Source organism: Amblyraja radiata, chromosome 1 (assembly GCF_010909765.2).
Source record: "Amblyraja radiata isolate CabotCenter1 chromosome 1, sAmbRad1.1.pri, whole genome shotgun sequence".
NCBI lineage: Eukaryota > Metazoa > Chordata > Chondrichthyes > Rajiformes > Rajidae > Amblyraja > Amblyraja radiata.
In genome coordinates, this window is record NC_045956.1 from 46,777,508 (window position 1) to 46,796,791 (window position 19,284).

Below are 19,284 nucleotides of genomic sequence, written 5' to 3' on the forward strand. Positions count from 1 at the left end.
CGCTAACCAGTCTGAAGAAGGGGTTTGATCTGAAACGTCACCCATTCTTTCTCTCCAGAGATGCTGCCTGTCCCACTGAGTTACTCCAGCTTTTTGTGACGATCTTCGGTCCCATGTTGTACATTGATCTTTGTCAAACCATCTTTTCTCTCCCCAAGCTGACTGATACTCCTGGATCACCTCTCCACTCCTCATGTTTCCCATTATGTCTCAAATCCAATCCAACTAATGTCCTTCCTTCCATGGTGTTTCCGGAGGCAACCAGAGGTTTCTCCCAAGCAAAACACGGCCAAGCATTTGATGGTAATGATGCTGAAACCTACCAGTGTTTTCCTTACGTGGAGTGGGTGCGGAAGAGGCTTATCCGAATACGGCCCAGACACGAAGCTGTTAGCTGTAAGCAGAGGCCGGACAAAACTGGAATGTTTTCTCTGTATCTTCGGAGGCTGAGGGGGAGACCGATAAAAGTACATAAAATTATGAGAGGCGTACATCGAACCTTTTAGAACTTCTCAGAACATTTTAATCCAGGCGGACATATCAAATATTAGTGGGCATAGTTTTGGAGTGAGAGTAGCAAAATATAAAGGAAATGTATGGAGCAAGCTTTTTACTCAGTGGGTAGTGGGTGCCCGGAACATGTTGCCAGGAATGGTGGTGAAAGCAAATACACTAGTGGCATTGAAGAGGGTGTTAGGTAGGCACTGGATATGCAGGGACTGGAGGGATATGGATCACACGCCGTCAGAGGAAATTAGTTTAACTTGGTGTCATGTTCGGCATAGACATTATGGGCCAAAGGGCCTGTTCCTGTTCTGTGGTTTCATTTTGCAGCCAGTACAGCAGGAAAAAACAGCAGCTTCTGAAATTTTTAATGCGTGACTCCACACATTGAAGAGAAATAATCTCAACTCAAAGTACCTTGAAAAATTTGTGCCTTGTTACATGAGATCTAGATGAATATTTCAAAGGTGCAATTACAAAATTATCACTTAACAAGCTCTTTAGCCTTTAAAAAAAAACCCATACAGTTTGGCTCAACATGAGATGAGGTGCCCAGCGAAAAGAACAATGTTGGATATTAGTTTATATGCAGACTAATTTAAAGCACACCTGTAGGAAAAAGTAACGGAGGCAATAAAGTAAGGGTGACATCCCCACTCCCATTCCTTCTTCTTTAGGATTTTGAGGGACTATATTTTGAGGGACCCATCCCTCCCCCCAACATTGCCAATCTTTCAAAATGCCAAACAGCCTCTACTTGTGCCTGGATTAAATCCTTGATATTTGCAGATCAACAATGCATTCAAGTACTCCAAGCCTTTAAGAGCATCTTCCAAGCTCTCTGAAGAAGGATCCTGACCCAAAACATTGTGTGCCCATTTCCCTCCACAGATGCTGCCTGACCCGTTGAGTTCCTCCAGCAGTTTGTTTTTTTGATCAAGATTTTGGCACCTGTAGTCTGTTGTGCTTCCAACTATATGTATTGACCAAGAAGAGTTTGCAAGATCTATTTTGGTGTTCTGACAGCAAAATTATTTGGCTCGATCTTCCAATGCAAGTAGATCCTTGCAACTCTCTATTAAATCTCAAATACTCTTAAGATCCTGGCACTGTTTCTAAACAGCTCTATAGAGCTGAGTTTTCCAGTTGCTATCCAGACTAAATTAACATTGACACTGAATTTTGTTTTAAATATTTTAACAAGAGAAAAAAACCCAATGTACACTGTTTTGCATGGTGATAAGCTTGAAATAATCAAATGTGTCTAAGCCATCCCACAAGACATCCAAATTATATATCCTTTTCCGATCAACTTCGTTAAATGTACCATGGGATAACTAAACCAGTAATAAAATTTTAGGGATTAATTTTATATATTTTTACTTAAGAATTCTGTAGATAAATATATCAATTGGATTGTGGTTAAAGATTTACATCAGCAAATTTTAAACCCAGGACAATATGCTATATCAGGTAAACGTACTTCATATTTGAATGTTAATTAGATAAGTTGAGCTCTTGCTGTTTTCTCTCGCTGTGTCTTATTAGAAGGATTATCAGTACCAGTATGTCTTGTGGACATTGCGACGTGTGTGGGATGCTGCCCAAACACAGTGCTGGCACAGAGGGTAGGTGCATCTTCAAGGTTTTCTCAAGGAAAATCATCAAGCTATCGTAAGCATTTGCTATGATTCCAAAGCAAATGAAATTGCCCCAAATTTCCACTCAATTTGATGCTGTGTAAGATATTGGCATGAAAAAAGAAAGTAGTCAGAAATGCAGGTTGATGTGAGTGATCCTCCAGCATGCTTATACTTGTGAGTATAAAGTCACCGTATGCCTGTAAATGTATTTGTAATGCACATTTTGGTGTAAGTGCATTTAGGATACTCATAGTAAATCACTAAGAAATATGTATCAAAGCGATGTGGAAGACTTGCAATAACATAGATACTAGAAAAGGGAGAGAAATATTTATAAACATGCGCAAATAGTTAAACCTAAACCTAAAATAATAGCTAAACCTTAATCCTAATCCCCCTCTTCCCATCCCCTATCCCCCAACCCCCATGCCCTACCTGGACTTGCACCAATGTCTCCCCTTCTACCTACATTCCTCCTCCTAGCTTCCCTATTCTAGCTTCCTCGTAGCAATAGGAGTTTTTGTTGGCATTTTCAACCAGGAGAATAATGTACGGTATTGCCATGCTAGTGAGTAAACAAACTGGTGATGTAAGAAAATTGGCTGATGCTGATGAAGCCACATCTGTTTTCAGGGCGGATTTGAGTTTGTACAGGATCTTGAGTAGATTCATGCTCTGGACATTTTAATTCAGACCTTGCTGTTTTCTGTACTGGTTCCAAGTGACCATTTGTCATGTATGTGTGTTAATAACAAGGACCTTCTGGCTGTAACATTGTACAGCTATCACAGCTGAGTCTAGTCAAAATGTACTTCTTTATGTAAATTCTCTTCAACTGTACATCAATGTATCTTTCAGTAAAGGGTATCATTGCTTTTATGTTTACTTTATGCAAAGTTTTTGTTGTTGCTTTTGATTTGGTTTGCATATGATACATTATTTAAATGTTGTCCTTTACTCAACCTTGTACTTCCTTTTGTAGAATGATCGAATTCTTATTAAAGGTGGAAGGATCATCAATGAAGACCGGTCCTTCTATGCTGATATTTATCTAGAAGATGGGATCATAAGGTAAAGCATTCATAACTAGCTACACTACGATTATAGAATTGCACGGCAGCCTGTTTATTGCATTTGTTATGCGCATCTAGAATACCCATAGTAAGTTGCTAATAAACATGTATTCTGGTTATGTGGAAGATTTGCAATAACATAGATACTAGGAAAGGGAAGGAAATATTTATAAGCAAGTGTAAATAGTTAAAATAAACCCGATAATAGCTGAACCTACAACCCCCTTTCTTCCTCTCCCCTCTAAGACCCACCTGGACCTGTACCTATTTGTGCCCTCCCCTTCCACTGACATTCCTCCTTCTAGCTTTGTAATTCACAACTCTTCAATCCTTTTTCTCAAACCTGTCTTTTCATCTCTGGCTTTTGTCCAACCATCTACCATCAAAAAAACCCTCCTCATCTGTACCAACCTATTACCTGCCAAGCTTAGTTCTGTCCTCCTCTCTTCTAGCTTTCACCTCCCCCCTCCCCCCGCTCACAATCAGCCTGAAGTAGGGTCCCAACCGAAATGTCACCTATCCATGTTCTCCAGAGATGTTGCCTGACCCGCTGAGTTACTCCAGCATTTTGTCTTCTAAACCTAAACCCGAGCTGGTATCACAATACTGGTGAATTGCAAATTCTTGTTGAGATAATAATGGAGCAGCAAGAATGCCTAAAGGAGCTGTCCCACTTAGGCGACCTAAATGGCGAGTTTAGAAGAATTTAGGAGAGTTTGAAAAATGTCATGTTGAAGACATCCTTCAACTATGTAGAAGACCTCCTTCAACCTTCTTTGACTATGTTGAAGACTAGCTTCGACTAGCTACGACTGGCTATGACTAACTTTGGGAAAATTGGACACCGAATAGTGGAGAGTGAAGACGACTTCCTTCGACCTCCCTTCAACCTCCCTTCGACTATGATGAAGACTATCTTCGACTACCCTCGATTACCTACGAATAACATGCCGACCTACTACGACCTACTACGCCTAAACCTACGAGTAAAAATAGTATAGATTTTTTCCATGGTGACCTTTTTTTACTCGCGGGCATTTTTCAACATGTTGAAAAATATGCCGCGACCTAGCTGAGGCCTCGAGTACACGGGGACTACTCTCGAGCATGAAGGAGAGTTACAAAGACCTCCTACGACCTCGTGTCGACCATGCTGCGAGTATGAGTCAAGGGCAAACTCGCCAGAACTCGCGGATTAGGTCGCCCAAGTGGGACAGCCCCTTAAAGCTTTCAACTGCTGATTTTTGCCAGTACTGAGACCAATGTATTGTGGTTGCATCGGATGGTGTTTGTGGGTAGATTGTCTTTTATATTTTGGAAAATTTAACATTCTTATGATATTACTGTAGAATGTACCCCCTTATGCAAAGTTGTTTTAAAAGTTAAAAGTAAGTTTTCTTTTAGTTTGGTATCATGTTGGTCTGGTTGTTCACCTTACAATAGGAGTGTGGATGATGTTATGTTTGGCTTGGTTGTTCTTTTAGAGTTAGACAGTATAGATAGTTGTACACTATCATCCTTTAATCATTGCTTCATCCAATCTGAACTTTTTCAAAATACAAATTAAATCTTCAAGATCTGGATTAAGATGAAATCTCTTTAAAAAAAAAATAAAAAATTGTATCTCAGAAATCCAGATTTGTTAAAATATCAATGTGTATTAAATGCTGCCTGTGACCATCTTTTGAGCATGGACAACTGAATTCTTCCTCAGTGGGATATAGCTTCTTTCACAAAATGCTGGAGTAATTCAGCGGGACGGGCAGCATCTCTGGAGAGATGGAATGGGTGACGTTTTGGGTCGAGACCCTTCTTCAGACTGAGAGTCGGAGGAAAAGGAAACGAGAGATATAGACAGAGATGAAGAAAGATACAGAACAAACGAATGAAAGATATGCAAAAAAATAATGATGATATGTGAAACAGGCCATTGTTAGCTGTCTGATATGTGAGAACGAGAAGCTGGTGCGACTTGCGTGGGGGAGCGATGGAGAAAGAGGGAATACCTTGAGTGCCTACATAGTCATCTTAACAGTGAAATTAAGAGCATCTCTACAATGGCTAAGGCATTCACTTTCACTAGATAACAATTCAGGTAATAAATACATGTCAAGCGTGGTCTTTAAGGTAGCAATGTTACAAAATTTTGAGATTTTAAAAATCAAGTCTGCAATTTATCCCATCAGATAAAGCATAAAAATAAGTTTAATTTGACACCTAATTCACTTTCATATCTCAAGTATTTAAAAAGTTATGGCCATTTTCATACTGGGAAATTAGCATCTTGTTCCCTATTGATTTTCTATGGACATAACAAAAAAGCTGTGATCGTGAACAGTCAAAAGCCCATAACTTTCTTAAAAATTAAGAGAACTGAATGAAATTTTCAGTTATCATAGATTGAAGCATTCTGAAACAAATATAAAATAATCTTACTTGGATGACCTTAAATTAAAGCATATAATTAGTTAGTTACCTAATTGTAGCTAATTTCAGACTTCAATTACTAGATCTAAACATCTGTCCATTTCTTAATAAATGATTAACATTTTTAAATAGCCTAAATGTCCAAATAATATTCACAAATAATTCACAATAAAACATGATTTTTAAATCTCATTTACATTAATTTATAGACCAAATGGAAGGAATTTAGTGTTCAATTGCTGTAAATAAATGCCCATTTAAATCAGCTTTCTAGTGGGATCCTGTGAACGCGCTGGTTTAGAACGTTCACATTGCGGTAGATTTGTGCCTCAAATGCCCAGAAAAATACTGCGGGATATAATGGGCCCAAAATGAGCTGCTCGCAATATTAAACTTTGTATAAAGGGATCTTTAGAAGCCCTTTTTAATGTAAAAATATACAGCCTACCTTCATTTATTTGCTTTATGAGACCCTGCGGTTGCTGGTGGTCGCGGGTTTAGAGATTGATTTTTAAACTACTATAACTAATTTACGAGGCCTTTAAAACTAATAATAGCTTTTGCGACGGGGTCTTTCAGCGATTTTTCGTTAATAATTAACTAGGCTGAACATCTTCGATTTGAACAGCCTAGAGAAAATCGCGTTTTAAACCCGCCCCCCTCTAAACGGCGCCAAAATCGCGCACACCCGCAGCGACAGATTTTCAGCGACGCTACAAGTAGGCTTTGCAACATACCTATTTAAGGGAGCAAAATAAATCTCTTTCTTTGAAACATTTCATAGTACGTAAATTTTCTAAGCTGTTCCATTTCAGGTGGGATCGTAGGACAAGGAACAAGTAATGGTAAATCAAACATTTTGAGAATGGTTACTTCTGTGCATCATTCCATCATTTACTAGGCCCATTGTTGATTGACTCTCTTCCCTGTGGGCTTGAGCTTAAGCCGCATTCAAGAAAGGAATTTAGCATTTATTTTGCATTTGTAAGTCCTTGCCTTCTCCTGATATTGATAAGAAACCCACTTCGTACAATTCAAAGAGAATGGATCAGTTTGCAGCTTTTGTTTCTAAATTTATCAAATGGCAGAATCTGGAAAACAAATTTCTGCGCATGTACTTAAGCACAAAAATTATTTGTCTTAAAACACAACAGTGGAGCAAATTAGAATGGAGTACACTATGTCTGCATGATGTCTGACACTACATTAATGTTTAATGAAGAGCTTACTAACTAAAGGTTTTAACTGTTAACTCTTTCATGGAAAAATGAACTTTGGCTTGGAGAATGATAAAGAAATGAAATGCATCTGAAAAATTGAGAACACTACAGCACTGGAGCAGGCCCATTGCTGCTCAGAATCTGTACTGAACATGATGCTAGGTTAAACTAATCTTCTCTGACTGATAAATACATATCCCTCTATATACACATTGGTGTGCCATTCTAAAAGCCTCTTAAATGCCTTTATCACATCTGCCTCCACCACCATCCCTGGCAGTGTGTTCCAGGCACCCACCACTGTCTGTGTAAAGATTCTGCACATCTATACTATTACTAAAAGTCTCACCTTGACCACTTCCTGTCAATGTTGTAAATACATTTTAGAAGGAACGCCACCCTATATCGCTGTGATTTTGTTTTGCCATCTTACTCGCCGTCCTCCTCTCCTCCAACCGCCCCAAGGTTTTTTCCGATCAGTAAAATAATAAAAAAAAGTTATGAATGTTTAAAAAAATCATGAGATTAGTAGATTGGTCTTCTCGCCTGTCAGTCACCATGAAGGTAACACCCCTTATGGCACTCATGGAGAATAAAGCTCTGGAGGCAGGGCTGAGTCTATGAGCTGTGTGCGGGCAGAGATCAAGTTGAACCGGAAGTCTCTGAGTGAAGTCGGAGTGGGACGGGAGCTGTGAGTGAGGTCGAAAGCTAAAGGTGTGGGGTGAGCTCCCCTCCCCCCACTTCCCACAACCCCCCCCCCTCCACCACACCCCCTCTTCCACCACACCCCCCCCCTCCACCACACCCCCCCCTCCACCACACACCCCCCCGCCACCACACACCACCCCTCCACCACACACCCCCCCCACCACACACCCCCTCCACCACACACACCCCTCCCCCCCCCCCACACACCCCCCCCCTCCCCCCCCCCCACACACACACCCCCCCTCCCACACACACACACACACACACCCTCCCCACACACTCCCTCCCCAGAGTGGTGGAACATTGCTTTGGGGGAACGGGTTGCGTTGGGGGAACAGGTGAGTGGTGGAATATTGCGTTGGGGAATGGGTTGCATTGGGGGGACCAGGCCTCCCGTGTGACTGGGGCCCAATGGGTCCCATTTAGTCTACTCCAATAAATCTTGCCCCTTCCAGCTTTGCCCTATAGTCTTTGGATTTCGCTAGGAAAAAGGTTCTGACTGTCTACACTATCTATTGCCTCTCACAATTTTATATCATCCCTTCAACCTTCAACGCTCCAGAGAAACAATCCAAGCTTGTCCAACCTCTAATGCAGGCAGCATTCTAGTAAATCTCCTTATGCACCCTCTCCAAACCCTCCATATCCTTCCTGTAATGGGGCAGCCAGAACTACACACAATACTACAAATGCAACCTAATCCAAACATAAATAACTGGGATTTTAAAAAAATTGGTGCAGTTCTTCAAAACATATTTCAAACCTATAAAAATAAATGTCTTACTTCTGTGGACACATTTAACCATGTCACTTTTACTCACTACTAAGTTCATTTTTCCTCTTCCATAATGCTTCATGCCTATGTACATGCGACGCACTGTGATTTTCATTGGGTGGTCCGTTTATGAACGTCATTACTCCATCACCTTGTGTCCTTTATATTGCTTAAATCTGTATTCTTAAATCTTTATCTCTTAACTAACCAGTTCAACATCATGATTGTGGTTATAACCTTCACTCGTTGTGAGAATTACATTTCAGATTGTTGACCAGTAACCCCAGGTATTATTTGTAACGCTAAGATAGAAATATAATGTGGTTGACTTTTATCGGGCCAGTTCTCGCTACTGTGACCCACTGTAACCACGAGTCAATCTGATACAGAGCACAAAGCTTCCAGTGATGTGGCTTCAGCAATGGTGAGGCCTCCAGTGCAGTGAGGAGGCCCCACCTCCAAACCTAATCTGTAGCCTTTGACAGCTGGCTCCCAACATTGCTGCTTGCAAAAGATCCAATTGACCTAATAATTTTAACATCTCTTTGTCACTTGGCATTAATATTGTAGTAAATAATTAAATTAATTGAAATTAATTATTTAAAAAAATCTGAAGTAAATTATTAACAAAAATAAAGACAGCTAAAACAGATATGAATAATTGACATGCATTTATTAAAACAAAATAATAAAATAAAATAAATGTATTTTCTCCTTAAATCTTTGCCCCCCTACTCCCCATTGCAATTAATCAGGTTTTATATCCTGCACCAGGTGCCTGATCTAATAGACTTTCAGCAGCATTACACTGCAAATCCTAGTAGGTCTGATGTGAGCTATTAGACTTCATGTGGAATCAAGTTGTGAAGCAAACTGACATATTAGGTCTTCAGAATCTGTCGGTAAGTCTTTGATTTTGCATTTTGTCAGTGCATGCACGAGAGTGCTAGTTCCAATACTATTACATTGGCTAAGTGCCTGCAACTTTATTTGCATTGAGATTGGCATTAGACCAAGCACCACCTCTCGAGTCCCACTGTTACTGCACAAGCTCTGCTTGGCTTTTCAACTGGTTTTCAAGCTGCTATGCCTCAGCCCTGCTGTTTGCTTGAATAGTCCTGCTATTCAGTGAGATTTTTGTGCCCCTGTCTACCATTTCTGCATTCACCAGTACTTTTATGTGATTTACTGGCTTTGTACCTGTAGCCCTGACATCGTATCACAACGTTGCATTGCAATGTAAACTGAGGAAATGGGTGCAAGTTAATTTCAAAGGATCACAAATGTCAAAAAATAATAATTGTTCCTTTCTTTAAATCAAAAGCCGATTTGCTTTGTCACCAGTGCTTATTTATCAAGGATTACCCTTGCATTGGATTCTGGTTTGTGCTTGGGTACATTATGATTTGCATTTCTTTTTATCTTCCAGCCAAATAGGGGACAATCTAAAAGTTCCTACTGGTGTGAAAACCATTGAGGCAAATGGCAGGCTGGTTATCCCAGGGGGAATCGATGCAAACACCTACTTGCTGAAGCCCCATATGAACACCACAAGTGTAGATGACTTCTTTCAAGGAACAAAGGCAGCCCTGGCAGGAGGAACCACAATGATAAGTAAGAAATGGAGCCTTTCTAATGCACATTTTCCATTCCTGGCCTGGTATCGTTAATGGACCAGTATTATCAATGCACAAGACTAAAAAAAAGAAAGCTTGTTTTCTTATGATGTTAAGGAAGCCATTCATTCCATCGGGCCTAAGGTCATTCTACGAGAAATATAATTTACCTCACATAAGACAGCAAAATGAGGCTTTAAAGTTTATTTTATTTTATTGTCATGTGTACCGAGGTACAGTGATAAGCTGTTCAAAAGGGAACTGCAGATGTACAGTGATAAGCTTTTGTTGGAGTCAGCAGAAAGACAATGTGTGATTACAATCGAGCCATCCACAGTGTACAGATAGATGATAAAATGGAATAAAGTAAATAATGTTTAGTGCAAGATAAAGTTCAGTAAAATCCCTGTGACCTATTCTCCCACACATGCCCGTAAACACAAATTACAGATTCTCCCACCAGGCACCTATGTTAGGGATAATATACAGCAGCCAATTTGTCAAGCAGATCAACTTTGATATGTGTCAGAAAACCAGAACTTCCAAGTGTACCCACGTGGTCACAGGGAGAATGTACACACTTTGCATGACACAATGACATAGCTGGTGGAGATGCTATCTCACGGCCCCACAGATTCAGGTTTGATCCTGATCTAGGTGCTGTCTTTGTGGTGTTTGCACGTTCTCCCTGTGACTGCATGGGTTTCCTCCAGGTGGTGCGGTTTCCTCGGACATCCCAAAGTCGCGTGGGTTTGTAGGTTGATTTGCCTTTGTAAATTGCTCCTAATATGCAGGGATTAGTTGAGAAAGTGGGATAGCATGAAACTAGTAGGAACATTGGATTAATGGTCAGGGTGTACTTGGTGGGCTAAAGGACCTAATTCAACTTAAACTAAACTAAGCAATGATGTGCAGGAAAGAACTACAGATGCTGGTTTAAATCGAAGGTAGACACTAAATGCTGGAGTATTTCCGCAGGACAGGCAGCATCTTTGGAGAGAAGGAATGGGTGACGTTTCGTGTCGAGACCCTTCTTCAGACTTGAAGGGTCTTGAACTCAATAGGGGTCTTGACCCGAAACGTCACCCATTCCTTCTCTCCAGAGATGCTGCCTGTCCTGCTGAGATACTCCAGCATTTTGTGTCTAAGCAATTATTATCATGTAACAGATAACTAAGTTCTGGTGAAAACATTACTCACAGTATTGTACATTCTATTTTATGCTTGGCCTACTAATATTTCTTAGAAGCAGAATGGTGAGGAATAACCATGAGACCTATTAATAACACATTATTAATGAGTGGTGCAGCACATATAGTTGTTGCCTTATATTGCCAGAGACCTGGGTTTGATCCTGACTATGGGTGCTGTCTGTATAGAGTTTCTCCCTGTGACTGCATGGGTTTTCTCTGGTTGCTCCGGTTTTCTCCAAAGTTCCAAAAATGAAGGTTTGTATGTTAATTGGCTTCAGTAAATTGCTCCTTTTGTATAGGATAGAACTAGCGTACAACTTTGCTGGTTGGTATGGACTCGGTGGGCCGAAGGGCCTTTAAATGCAGTGTATCTAAACAACTTTGACTGTGTTGGATGAAGGTGCGTTTTTGAAATAAGAAATTTGGTTGGAATTAATTCAAGTCGAGCTCTATTGGGTTTAATGTCCTTCCAACATAGTAGACAATGTTACATTAGCTTCTACATTACTCGGTAAATATTTGATGGTTATCATTTGAAGCGAATTGTAATATAGGGATTTTAGGATTCTGAATTTTTGCAAATAGACTGTACCTTTAGTGCACTATCCTGCATCAAAGTGGTTACAGTGGACAGACCTACCGACGGATGCTCACACCACCCCTGGCTTGTGCCGCCTCCCTGGCTGCTGCTACCACCACTGCCAACGCCAACCCTTGCCAGCACTCCGGCCGCCCATGGGCCATGACCATTGACTCCGCCGATCCTCCACCTCCCCTGACCGCCAGCAAGCCGGGGCTGTCAACTCACCTGCATCCCTGGCCCAGTTCCCAACTGAGACTCTGAAGAAGGGTCTCAACCCGAAATGTCGCCAAATGTCCAGAGATGCTGCCTGACCTGCTTGGTTACTCCGGAATTTTGTGTCCTTTTGTGTATTAACCAGCAACTACAGTTGTTTATTTATACTACTTGAATGATGATAATATCTTACTCGATAGTAGCGGACAATCGGCAATTACCATGGTCCATTATAACGAGGGTTTACTGCACTGCAGAATTCCTTTAAATTGAACCTTTCCATGAGTAAAATCCCCAACTGTGCACCCAACTTGCTAGCCTAGGCAATTAATCTCAGAAGCAGATTGTCTTCTACACTCCACACCACTTTCACCCTCCTAGATGCTTTAGTAATGCCAGCACATTTTCCTGAGTGAGTTGACTTAGGAAGAAGTAGCACTCAGTGAAAATGCTGTGGGTCTGATGGGATGACTTAATTATTGATTATAATTTAATACTTCATCAGCTTTTTGCATCATGAGAATATTTAAAGATAGTTGGCGAGAAGTTCACCTTTTCCTTTACCATGGAATAAGGTGGCGATTTAGTAAAGGTAAATCAAACATTTTGAGAAGGTTACTTCTGTGCATCATTGAGTCCTTCACTAGGCACATTTTGAAATTGCAACCATTCTTGATAGACTGTGGGCTTATCAGAAGGCACTTGGAAATGTCCAGATTATCCCTTGCTGGGAATGCCCCAAGAGTTTTTTTCTCGTGTCCAGTATTGAGATGAAGCACCTAGACTAGGGTAACATAATTTACCTGTGGCTGAGTACAGAGAGGCTGCAAACCAAATAGTCCCTTTCATTTTCCCATTCCACCAAAGTCAGAACAATCACTCTCCAATTCCGCAAATACTGATATTCCAATGTCTATTACTAAGTTGTTTTCAGTTTTGTTTATTAAATTATAATTTTTGATGCAAAGCACATTCTCTTGTAATTGATTGTTGAAAATAATTTGTCAATAGTGAAGACATTTTAAGTTGCTCACTTTTATTTAACCAAAAGCATGCGAGGGAATGGCACATCGATAACAATATTTATAGATTCTTAAAGTGAAAGGAAGTTAATAGACCCCTGGTACTTTTATTTCAATTGTCCTGTTCCTTAAAGCCATTCTAAAATCAACTCACTTTCTTAAGGTGATTCCTCTGTAAATGTTCTTTTTGCAGTTGACCATGTTGTTCCTGACAAGAATGCTACTTTGCTGACTGCCTTCGAAAAATGGCATGAAACAGCTGATAATCGTTCCTGCTGTGACTACTCCCTCCACGTGGATATTCCTCAATGGAATGAAGGAATCAAGGAAGAGTTGGAGATCCTGGTACAAGAGAAAGGTCAGCAAGCTTCATAAGTAACATAACGGCCAAAGACATTGCTTGTGGTTTGTTGAGTGGGATGGACAGAATGTAATGACTGATGAGATGCTATTTGGGACTGGAGTAAAGCAAACTAGAGACTGAGTAATGGAGGAGGCAAGGTTTTGCTTAGATCTGTAAGAGAAGGAAGGTGGGAGCTACTAAGGGAGGGAAATGATAGTGCGCTGGCTAATTTGAAGTTGCCATTTTGGATCTCTTTAATTTTGTATGCATGCCATTTTAAGTATGAAACTCTCCAGCTATACTAAAGGATTTTGATTTTAAGATTTGGTTATTTGTTCTTCACAACAGAAATGTGAAACTTGCAAAAAAGGGGATGGTTTTCTTTTGTTTCTATCCGATAACCTGTTTTATTCACCTTAACACAAAGTAAAGAAGATATTTGGAACAGTGTACCAAAAGGTTGTGTAATTGAAACACACAAGACTGAAATAGATTTTTATTAGGTAAGGTTATAAAATGATATGGACCACAAATAAAATGGGGATGATGTGTTAGATCATACTTGATCTAATGGTGGAGCTAGTCTAAGGGGATAATTGGCCTACTCTTGTCTTCTCTGCATTCCATTGGTCTCACACCGTAATTCCTCATTACAAAGGCGGCGCAGTGGCAGAGTTGCTGCCTTACAGCACTTTCAGCGCCAGAAACCCGGGTTCAATCCCGACTACAGGTGCTGTCTGTATGGAGTTTGTACGTTCTCCCCGCGATCGTGTGGGTTTTCTCCGAGATTTTCCGTTTCCTCCCATACTCCAAAGACGTACAGGTTTGTAGGTTAATTGGCTTGGTATAAATGTAAAAATTGACCCTAGTGTGTGTAGGGTAGTGTTAAGTTCAAGTTCAAATTTTATTTGGTCACATACACCTTTAGGTGTAGTGAAATTATTTTTGCCATACAGCACATAAAAAAAGAATACAACATGACAGTAATAGATAGTTTCAACATCAAAACATCCCCCCACAATGGTTCCCATTGTGGGGAAAGGCACAAAGTCCAGTCCCATCCCCATGTCCACCCATAGTCGGGCATCCTTACTCGAGACCGTGGCTTCCGGAGCCGACAGGGCCGCGCCGAATGGAGCTCAACTGGCGATCTCAACAAGAGATCCCAGGCTCCCGATGGAAAGTTAATGTGCAGAGATCGCTGGTCGGTTCGAACTCGGTGGGTTGATGGGCCTGTTTCCGCACTGTATCTCTAGACTAAACTAAACAAATATAATTTTCTTGCGCCTCTCCCTGTGCCCTCTCTTACGATTTTTCTCATTCTTCATCTGTCATCGGGCTGGATTTCCAATAATCTTCTTGAATCTAACAAAGAAACACTTTTTGATGCTTTCACATGCCACCTTGCTATGCTGAAAGACGGGATTGCCAACAAGGCCATTTCTATTTGCCTCTTTGTTCTTTTTGCTTAAGCTTCATCCTGTCCACCACTGTTTTGTGGAAAACAAAAACTCACTGCAGCTCCCTCACTACTGGTAACTTTGTTCCTTATTTTTCTGCAAGGCAGCTCACTTCAATATTATCTTTGTCATCATCTTTTTCCATGGACTTATCATGATCTTTTTCTTCCATCTTGTTATTATACATCATCTCCTATTGCTACCATATCCAGATATAATAAATAGTTCCATGAATTCAAGCCAATGGAACGTGGACTAAATCACATAAGCTGGTATCATATTCACATTATAGTACTTGAAACTTAGGGGACTCTTCATAAAACGAATCTTCTGCAGTTGTATAGGGCTCTGGTGAGACCACATCTGGAGTATTGTGTACAGTTTTGGTCTCCTAATTTGAGGAAGGCCATCCTTGTGATTGAGGCAGTGCAGCATAGGTTCACGAGATTGATCCCTGGGATGGCGGGACTGTCATATGAGGAAAGATTGAAAAGACTAGGCTTGCATTCACTGGAGTTTAGAAGGATGAGGGGGTATCTTATAGAAACTTATAAAAGGACTGGACAAGCTAGATGCAGGAAAAATGTTCTCAATGTTGGGCGAGTCCAGAACCAGGGGCCACAGTCTTAGAATAAAGGGGAGGTAATTTAAGACTGAGGTGAGAAAAAATCTTTTTCACCCAGAGAGTTGTGAGTTTATGGAATTCCCTGCCACAGAGGGCAGTGGCGGCCAAGTCACTGGATGGATTTAAGAGAGAGTTATATAGAGCTCTAGGGGCTAGTGGAGTCAAGGGATATGGGGAGAAGGCAGGCACGGGTTATTGATAGGGGACGATCAGCCATGATCACAACGAATGGCGGTGCTGGCTCGAAGGGCTGAATGGCCTCCTCCAGCACCTATTTTCTATGTTTCTACAACAACTCTAGAGTCTCCTTGCAAACTAACTAGTTTATCCTAAGGAAATATATTGAAGTCTACAATGTATTAATCATAATCATACTTCATTAGCCAAGTCTGTTTTGCAACATACGAGGAATTTGATTTAGTCATACCAATATTTGGGCTCTCGAAAAAGGGACCACATCACCCCGATCCTGGCCTCTCCCCACTGGCTCCCTGTGTGGTTCCGTATGCATTTCAAGTCCCTCCTCTATGTCTACAAAGCCCTCAATGGGCTTGCCCCCTCCTACATTAAAAGTCTTCTCACCCACCACTCCACCTCCAGGTCCCTCAGATCGGCCGACTTGGAGCTGCTGAATATCCCGCGGTCTAGGCATAAGCTTAGGGGCGACCGTGCCTTTGCGGTTGTAGCTCCTAGACTGTGGAACAGCATCCTCCTTCCCATCAGAACTGCCCCCTTCAACGACTCCTTTAAGTCAAGACTAAAATCTTATCTATACTCCCAAAACTTTCCTGACGTCCACTGAGCGAGGGCTATATGTATATATGTATGTAGTTTGTTTGTTTATACTATTCTTGTAACAAATATAAAGCAAACAAGAGTTTTTTTAAATATGCTATATAAATAAGTGTGACTTGACTTGACTTGAATAAAAAGCAACAAGACACACAAAATACATTTTAACATAAACGTCCACCACATTGAATCCTCCACATTCCTCACTGTGATCGAAGGCGAAAAAAAAAGTCCAATCTCTTCCCTTCTTTGTTCTCCTGCGGTCGGGGGCCTCGAGCCTTCCGTTGATGGGATGGTATTGGCTCCCGTAGCCTGTAGTCAGGCCCTCCACGTCGGGGGGATCAACTCCTGCATTGGTGGGATGTCGGCACCCCCGCTCCGGGTGATCAACCCTAGATCGCGGCTGGTCGAACTTTCTGCGACTTTGGAGCTTCCCAACATCGGTCTCTACCCAAGACTGCGAGCTCCACGATGGTGAAATCCGCCGGCCGCAGTTGGAGCGTCGATCCCAGACAAGGGATCGGCTCTGATGGTAAGCCCACGGCTCCGCGGTGGGGCTCAAAGTCAGTCTCGAGCAAGGCCTCCAGCTGCATAATGTTAGGCCGCAGAGCGACCGGAGATACGATCCGGAAAGCAATCGCATCTCCAGCAAGGTATGAGATTGAAAGAAAGTTTCCCCCGATCCCCCCTCCCCACCCCCCCACATAAAACAAACCAGAGAACATTAACACAGACTTTTAAAACACACCAAAAATAACAAAAAAGACAAAAAGACATGCACTGACTCAAGTAGTTTTGAGGCATTATGGACCCTTTTCCACACATTAGGTCATGCATGACCATTTTCAGGTTGATTAATAATTTGGCCCACCACTTCAGGCTATGATGGACCTTATCACCACTTAGATTTGTCAGCTCAAAACGTCACAGGTTTTGCAACACAGTGTGCGTCCATTGCGAGCAGAAATTGGAGCTTGTGACAAAAACTGAATTTTGGTGTTAATTCAGACTCGGACTTGGGCTGTTTGGGAGGAAGGGAGGGAGGAGGAGGGAGAAGGGTGGAGGAGATGGGAACTGGAGGCAAGAATAGACCAGAACAAATCGGGGCTGGTGACAGATGAGGTCGGGAAGGGTGGAGCCCATAATAGTCCATTATAACCTGGGGAAGATGTGCAAACGCGAGGGATACAAAGATGCGAACAGTGGAACTAGCAGGATGACTAGGAGGGTGGGGATTAGGAAATGCAGGAGTTACTTGAAATTGGAAAAATTGACGTTCATTCTATTGGGTTGTAACCTGCCCAACTGCCCAGTGTTTGGAGCAGGTTGTGAAAGTTTTGGAAATGAGACCTCAGCACTAGGGTCTGCACTGTCACATTGATGCCCTGTGCACAATATATACCAGCAGCACTTTCCAATGGCCAGTGTCATATTGATAATTGGCTCCTTGATAAACCATGGGTCGCAGTGTTTGGGGCCATTCATGGCACCCCAGACAGTCGGGCCCGTTTAGGACAGGAGTATGTCATTTCACTTGCACTTTATGTGCAAGTGACAAATAAAACAGATATTGGCCCACATAGGAAAATGCCATGTACCCAACCTCCCTGTTGTGCCTCACCTCTAGGTCAGCCTTCCCTTCTGCCGAACTGAGGTTGTCTCTGGGAGAGTACTTTAAACCGGCCTTGCCTCCCGGAGGCTGCTAATATGTAAATTGCTAAATGCCATGGTGCTACACTTCACACATTTTTTTTGCCCAACGTCTGGGAGATGGATGTGAGAATTGGTGCTGTATGCAACAGCGCACATCTCGTGTGCCAAAAGCGAGAGGTGCAGAATATTTTTGCCTAGTGTCTCTGCAGATCTAATTGTCATGTAAGCACACATCGGCAGAGGGGAGAAATTAGCTCATGAAATGAATTCGTTTCAGATAAAAGATGTCTGAGAAATCCTAGTTCCTGCACAGACAATGCTTGCTGCATAGTAGAGTTTCCACCAGGCTGTGGGCATGCTCGACTACAACTAACCTCTGTGCTCTCTGTAAGTTCAGCAGTTGGTGATTGAAGTTGTGTCCATTAGCCCTTAAAATGTCTGTCCCTTAAAATAAAAAAAATTCATTTAATGCTGGAGTTTGTTGAAGTAAATGTCTGTGAGTACTTTGACAACAATATTGCAATTTATGTACTTTGCTGAGTTGAACAGATGGTTGAGAATTTTGGTTCTAAAATATACTTTCTCTTTTTTCAAAAACAGATATCAATTCATTTCAAGTTTACATGGCATATAAGGATATGTTCCAGCTGACAGACAGCGAGGTAAAATAGAAGATTTTCTTTATTTGAGGATCTATGCGCTCCTAGGGTCCGCCTGTGATGGCACATGTAGATTCCACTGTAACCAGGGGAAATGGAGAACATAATGTAGCATTCTGTGTTTATCTGAAAACTTACTGGGGTTAATGATTGGGATTATGGACAGAAGCCTCATTGAGAGGCTGATAGGTGCTGTGTTTTAGTTGCTTGGCATTAGATTAATGTCAGTTTAGACTGACATGTTGATAGTCCTTGATGGAGGATTGATATACCCATGCCTCAATTGTTTGCAAATTATTGCTTTAATATCAGTCAGCATCTCTATATTTGTGTACATGTCCTAATACTGGCCTGCAGTCATAATGATACAATTCCAGAACCTACTCTTCCATTAGCTGATAAGTAAAAGGAGTTATATTTTGGCTTGTATTTATTCTAAAGAAGAAAGTAGTTTTAACGTACAAATATCCACCTGTGTCAGTAGAACAGAACGTGTTCAGAGTAATCATCCCTAATCCCTAAACGTCTGATCAGTAAGTAATGCAGTTTAGACTTTGGAGATACAGCATGGTAACAGGCCCTTCGGCCCAGTGAGTCCATGTCAACAAGTGATTCCCCAAGTAATTCCATCCTACATATTAGGGACAAATTTACAAAAGTAAATTAACCAACAAACTTGTACGTTTTTGGAATGTGGGAGGAAACCAAAGTACCCAGAGAAAACACACACGGTCACAGGGAGAATGTACATCCTCCGTACAGGCAGCACCCGTGG

At 41.5% G+C, this 19,284-nt stretch overlaps 1 protein-coding gene across 3 annotated transcripts in view; it reads left to right on the top strand.

Annotated features, from left to right (window-relative positions):
- crmp1 (collapsin response mediator protein 1) overlaps positions 1–19,284 on the top strand; it is a 65,701-nt gene that overhangs the window by 17,913 nt on the left and 28,504 nt on the right. For all 3 annotated transcript variants that reach the window (XM_033021221.1, XM_033021229.1, XM_033021240.1), the window contains exons 2-5: positions 3,130–3,218; positions 9,780–9,964; positions 13,171–13,335; positions 18,451–18,512. In XM_033021221.1, the coding sequence (XP_032877112.1) occupies positions 3,130–3,218; positions 9,780–9,964; positions 13,171–13,335; positions 18,451–18,512 (501 nt within the window). The remainder of the gene's footprint in view (positions 1–3,129; positions 3,219–9,779; positions 9,965–13,170; positions 13,336–18,450; positions 18,513–19,284) is intronic.